Below are 6,000 nucleotides of genomic sequence, written 5' to 3' on the forward strand. Positions count from 1 at the left end.
GTTTCCGGTTTCTTCCTCCTCCCGGACCTTTGCCCCACAGACATATTTCGTTTTGTTTTAAGCCAAAGGCCCTATTTTTTTCTTTTTAAAAAAAATGATAAAGGTAATGAGAACGGATCCACTGAACTCTGTTATGTAAAGTTCGGTGTGGGGTCCTCACCACCTACTCCCATCCAGCTCCAGCGAGGGAACAGCATTCTGGATACCAGGTCCCTGCGTCCATGGCCCTGGACTGGCATCTCCGTGCCCATGCTCTCACTATTTTCTCCTGGCTTATGGCTGAGAAGACTGGAAGAAAGAAAATTTCCTGCTGAGTCTCTGATTATGACCCTGCATGTTGGTCTTTTTTTAACATGTGACTTGAGGCCGGCTCCTGGGGACCTGGCCTGCTCCCCAGAGAAAAGTACCCGGGAAAGGGCGTCTGCCACACGCAATTAAGTAAGGTGGGCCTTTGCCACCGTTGGGAAAGTAAAGTAAACCCACCCCCCAAATCGTCCATTGTCATAAGGCCTGAAAGAACTTCCACTAAACTGTGTGAAGGCCCAAGCGAGATATTGACAACAAATAAATGTGGTGAGGAAATAGAGTCTGGCCAGAGATGGGAAACACATTAGCGGCGCATTTCTTTCTGGATTGCCCACTCAGTTATCCGCGTAGGCAGGCACCCTCATCCAGATACAGGGGGAAACTTGAGCGGATGAAATAAATCTCCTTTTAATTTTCTTTTCATCGACTAATAAAAATAATTCCCCAACACTAAACCCAAATACCATAACGGGCCACAAGAACACGGAGAATTCATAAAACTCTGTCTCTGCAGGTCACCCGCTAATCGCGTTATTATTAGCCCCGGGAGCATGGAAATTGAACTGTCACTGCCGAAAGAGAAAATGTAAGCGACAGCTGTCCCTCCTTGGGTCGGCCAGTTTTCCAGCCCCCAAGTTCCTGGGCCGAAGGCCTCCCCCATCCCTATGCAGGCCACCGCCTCCTCCTCCCCCCCCCCTCCCGCCCCCGCGCTGGCCTGTGCGCTACCCAGGTTCACTTCCCAGCGTTAGCTGGTCAGGAGCACCTCCAGAATAGTTTTAGAAGTCCTGGCTGGAAAGTTTCTGAAGTCGCTAACCCAGCTGCAAGCGGGTGTGTGTGTGTGCGTGTGTGCGTGCGCGCACAAAATTCCTCTGACAACAGCTGTTCCCCCCGACGCGCACAAAATTCCTCTGACAACAGCTGTTCCCCCCGACTGTTTTGCACAGTTGAAATCTTGGCACTTAATACAAAACGTTAAGTCGTCTCCCCCACCCCATCCCACCCCCCATTGTGTTAAATACTGACATCGACCTCCTCCCTGTGTTATACGCGATGTGTGCATATGGATCCGAGATACAAATCAATCGCACCGATGCCCTCCAATACACGGAGATACGGACCCTGAAGAGTGACCCAGGGCGCAGGGTAAGGGGCCTAACATTCCTCTTTCGGTAAAAGTCAACGAAGTAGAAATATGACTGTGCTCCCTTGTCACTGGAGGAGGGGAAATTCGACAACTTAAGCCCTAGAAAAATTGGTGGGGGAATGAGGAGGGCGAGGGCCGAGGTTGAAAGCTAAATGGGATAAACGGGGCACTTCCCTAAGAGGGGATGTCGGGCCAAGACCTCCGCGCTCTCAGAAGTTAGTCTCAGCCCCGCTCCTTTCCCGTCGTTGCCGGCCATCGGCACCCCTCCTCACCCCCGGGCCCTGCAAGCCCCGTAGCTGCGGGCACCAGGAACGCTGCGCTCCGCTCCCGGAGGAGAAGGGGATGCGAGCAAGGAGGCCTCCTTGCTTGACGTTGGCGACGAAATGCAAGGCTTAGGCCAGTTCTCCCAAGTTGGTTCCGGCGAATTGGGGGCAGGCTCAAGGCATTTGTGCAAAGAAACAGAAAGCCGCGTTGGAACAGGGCAGGGCGGCCGCGGCCAGGGCCTCCCTCCTCACCACTCGGCCCGCCGGCTGGCCGCCCGCCTCCCGCGGTCTGGCCCTACGCACTCACCCGGGTGAGGCTCCAGGCCGTGTGCGGCCGCGTCCTCCGCGTCTCCGAGTGGGCCCGCGGGGCTCAGCGCCTCCATGGACAGGTCCAGCCCCTTCTCCTCCCAGTCTCGCAGTTTCCGTTTTTTATTTGAGCCGATCAAGGCTTCAACGGAGAAGGCATGTGCTCGCGAGCTCAGGGCGACTGCAGATCTTCTCCTTTCACTCATCTTAGCCGCCCGCACCCTGGCCCCCGCTCGCCCCCGCTACTGAGGGAGCAGCCCGCGCCCTCACGCTCCGAGCGCCCGCCGGGCCGGGCCCGGGAGAGGCGGCAGCTCCGCGGGTACTTGGCACCCGCCCCCTGTGCCCTCCCCCTCCTTCCGCCGCCGGCTGGGACCGGCGCCCCTAGCTGCCCCAGCGGCTACGCACGAGCGCCCGGAGCGCCGCCCGCTCGCAGCATGAGCGCCCGTGTCCTGCTTCCCACCCACCCGGGCAGGCGCTCACAGGCTGTGTAGACTGGACTTCATCTTTTTTTTATTCTCTCTCTCTCCTCCCTCTCCCTTTCTCTCCTCCCTCTCCCTCTTCCTCTCTCGGTCTTCCCGTCCTTCCTCTGATCCAAACTTCTGGGAAACTTTTTTTCTAAATTCCTCCCTTCCCGAGGAGCTGGGGGCAGGCTGTGCGCTCCTGTCCTTGGGGCGAGGGAGAGGGAGGGGGGAGGAAGAGAAAGACTGTGTAGGGGGGGAAAGCCAGCCCCCGACCAATGGCGAGGAGGGAACAGGAGAAACCCTGAGAGCGCGGGCCAATGAGCAGAGGGGAGAGACTGAGGCTCGGGCCAGGGCTCAGCGCCCGCTGTCCCTGAGATGCTCCAGGGCTGACTTTAACTCCTGGCTTCCCGGTGTCTCGTGGCTTCCTCCTGGGGGGAAAAGGGGAGCTGAAGGTCGAGGTCAGATTTGTGCTGTGACAAACTCCTGCCAGCCCCCAATGCGTACCTTTTCCTCCCAAATCTGCTAGGTTTCAAAGATGCTGCAAGCCCGGAGTCATTTTCATTACAGATCTGGAATTTGGGGGCTCAAAATGTCAACCTGACCAAAACGCCAGAAAATGACTCTGATAATCTCGCGCTTGCCCCTAGAATCTAGGGCCTAGATCCTTTCAGATTCGCTGGTTCCTAAGGATTTCGACACAGGTTCTTATTTCCCGATTGAACTACTTCTAAACAACGCTGGTGAACGCAAAACGAAAGAAACAAATTATAACCCCCCTTGACTATCCAGAATCTCGTTGAAAATCTAAGGACCGCTTCCTCCTTCTATCTCTACCTGTTGGAGAGAGAGAGGTAGGCCCCTGAAAGCAGGAGGCCGGCTGGGGCGCCAGGCTTACCGCGCGCTCTGCAGAGGATCCCGACTGGGCCCGCACGCAACAAAGGCTCCTCTTGCCTTCGGCGCGGGACGCTGAGCCGGGCTGCGCCCGCTCAGGGCGCTCGTTCTGGAGAACCCACGGAGAGGGGCTGGACGAGTGCAGCCCGGGAACTTGGACAGCGGAGAAGGAACTTTTTCAAAATTCCCTTCAAATCCGATCATTCGGGATCACGGCTCTCCCCGCCCCGCTGATCCTCCCACCACCCTTACCAAAAAAAAAAAAATATTTCAGGGCAGTGCGGTCGCTAGGGATTTCTAAGGAACTTAAAGTCCAATTCTTCAGGCTATTCTGATTTCCCACACCCCTTCCTAGGTTGCGCTACTGGTCAAGGGCTACAGGGAAACCCCGAGCCCAGGCCAGCGCAGAGCAAATTCACAGGGGCCAGAAGTTGATCTTACCAACCTGGAAAAGGGTCTCGGGTTTCCCAGAGGATGACCTCGCCACAGCCTGATGTTCCCGTGCCAAAGCCCTGTGGAGACACTTCTATGCCCCCCAAGAAGGGGCAGGAAAGAGTCAGCTCCCTGGTGTGAGAATAACGGATCTCCAGGCCCAGCAGACTAGTCATGCCGACAGCCAGGCCTTGAGCAGGGTCTGAACACGCAGGCCTAGGGCAGAGGGGCCCAGACGTGTCATCGGCCCTCCTGGAAGGAGTGCCCATTGATCCTCCCACCCTTGGGTGAGAAGGGGGGGCTTGTAAATCCTCTGAAAAGCACATTCCCCTCCTGACTGCGGAGGGGCTGGGGAACTCTAGTCCTTGCTATTGTATTTGGAAGTGCTCTGGAGCTGGTGTCCTGAACAACCTAGTGTCGTGAATGTACTTGGGCCTTTTCGAAGGAGAGCAAAACAGGCTACTTTCAGAGCCCCCTCAGCTCAGATGAGAATCAGCCAACAGGGCAGCACATGCAGAAAGAATAATGGAAAAGCCACTGGATGAGTGTGATTCAGCCAGGCTTGGCCTCCTGGGCCTTCCAGGAGCCTGCATTTCTGACTTGCTCTCTAAAAACCCTGGGATGCAGAAGCTGGGTGCTGAACCCCTCAGTGTCTCCCGCCACGCTGCCTAGCAAACTCCCCAGGAGCTGGGGTGGCTAGGCACAGTGTCTCCCGCTTCAGTCACCACCTGGCATTGCTTCCAGGAGCTGCTGCCTAAAGTGACAGAGCATTCACCACCCCTGGGATTCAGTGAGACGACACAGTCCCAGAGCTCTCAGTTATGTTCCCCTGAGGCTCCGACCTCTCTTTGGGTTCCACATTCTGGTGTCACCACTGCCCAGTGGAACCAGGCCCAGTGGGGTAGCCATAGGGCTGGCCTGTGTTCTCCCGTCATCTGTACCTCACATCTCCTCCCTCTGGCAGCCTCTTGCCTTGGCCTTCTCACACAGACCTGATTTTAATTAAGAAGTAGGTGCACCATAGGCCACACACTCTCCCTGAGGCTGTAAAAGCTTCTCAAAAAGAGGAATTTTGGGTTATCCACACACCTCCATACAGGTCCAGAGGCCTGCTCAATGTAGGTGTCCATAGACACATGTCCCAGAGACATACCTAGAGAAGTGAGCAAAGCCTTCAAGGGCAGGCGTTAGCACCTCACCCCCAAACCATTCGCTCAGCAGAGAGTGTTCAGAAAGAGCCCCTGCATCCTTCAGGTTACATAGGTTGTCCCACCCCATTCTCTATACACTCATGTCCTTAAAAGTAGGTTAGGCCATGAAAACAAATCAGATGGTAATGAAGCCAGGCTGGTTCGGAACAATCAAGAAAAGAGGAGTTTGCCTCTAGGTCAGTGGTTCTCAACCTGTGGGTCGCCAACCTGTGGGTCTCGACCCCTTTGGGGGTCGAACGACCCTTTCACAGGGGTCGCCTAAGACCATCGGAAAACACATATATAATTACATATTGTTTTTGTGATTAATCACTATGCTTTAATTATGTTCAATTTGTAACAATGAAAATACATCCTGCATGTCAGTTATTTACATTATGATTCATAACAGTAGCAAAATTACAGTTATGAGGTAGCAACGAAAATAATTTTATGGTTGGGGGTCACCACAACATGAGGAACTGTATTAAAGGGTCGTGGCATTAGGAAGGTTGAGAACCACTGCTCTAGGTAAATGGAAGGGGCAGGGACATTTTCTTTTTGTGACGATAGGGGTCAATCTAAGTTTTTTCCCAGGGGCATGCACCCCTCGGCGTGTGACCTGTGCTGATGGGGAAGGGTCTGGAGAAAGATTAAGCAGGATGGTTTAATGTCTGTGACTTAGGTGTGTACATTTATGTGATTGGGGAGAAGAAAAAGAGGGTTGGGGGATTACATGTAAAAATCTGGGAGTAATGGATGCATTTTCCTTCCACGAATTGCATCAAAGGGCTTTCAGATTCTCCTCTGGTTATCCAAGTTGCTCACTCCTTTAACTCTTAGGAATAAGAGTGGAGCCCCCCATGTATGAGGCTATGTCCCAAGGCAATCCTCGAGTTTCCCAACCACAGGCTCCAATTTAGGGCCCTGAGTAGAGTCTGTAGGTGGTGAATCCAGTTCAGGTCTATTTCAGGCCTGAAGCTCATTGACAAGGACCAAGCAGGATG

At 54.4% G+C, this 6,000-nt stretch overlaps 1 protein-coding gene across 3 annotated transcripts in view; it reads right to left on the minus strand.

The window, feature by feature from the left end:
- The window catches only part of TBX15 (T-box 15), a 90,889-nt gene extending 88,557 nt beyond the window's left edge, over positions 1-2,332 (minus strand). For 2 of the 3 annotated variants that reach the window (XM_023761232.1, XM_006097465.3), the window contains exon 1: positions 2,021-2,330. In XM_023761232.1, the coding sequence (XP_023617000.1) occupies positions 2,021-2,225 (205 nt within the window). In that variant the 5' untranslated portion in view covers positions 2,226-2,330. Of the gene's footprint in view, positions 1-2,020 lie in introns of all 3 variants that reach the window. The other variant, XM_014463241.2, reaches the window with a different exon arrangement.
- Between the last annotated feature and the right edge of the window lie 3,668 nt (positions 2,333-6,000).

This window comes from Myotis lucifugus, unplaced genomic scaffold (genome assembly GCF_000147115.1).
Source record: "Myotis lucifugus unplaced genomic scaffold, Myoluc2.0 scaffold_203, whole genome shotgun sequence".
NCBI lineage: Eukaryota > Metazoa > Chordata > Mammalia > Chiroptera > Vespertilionidae > Myotis > Myotis lucifugus.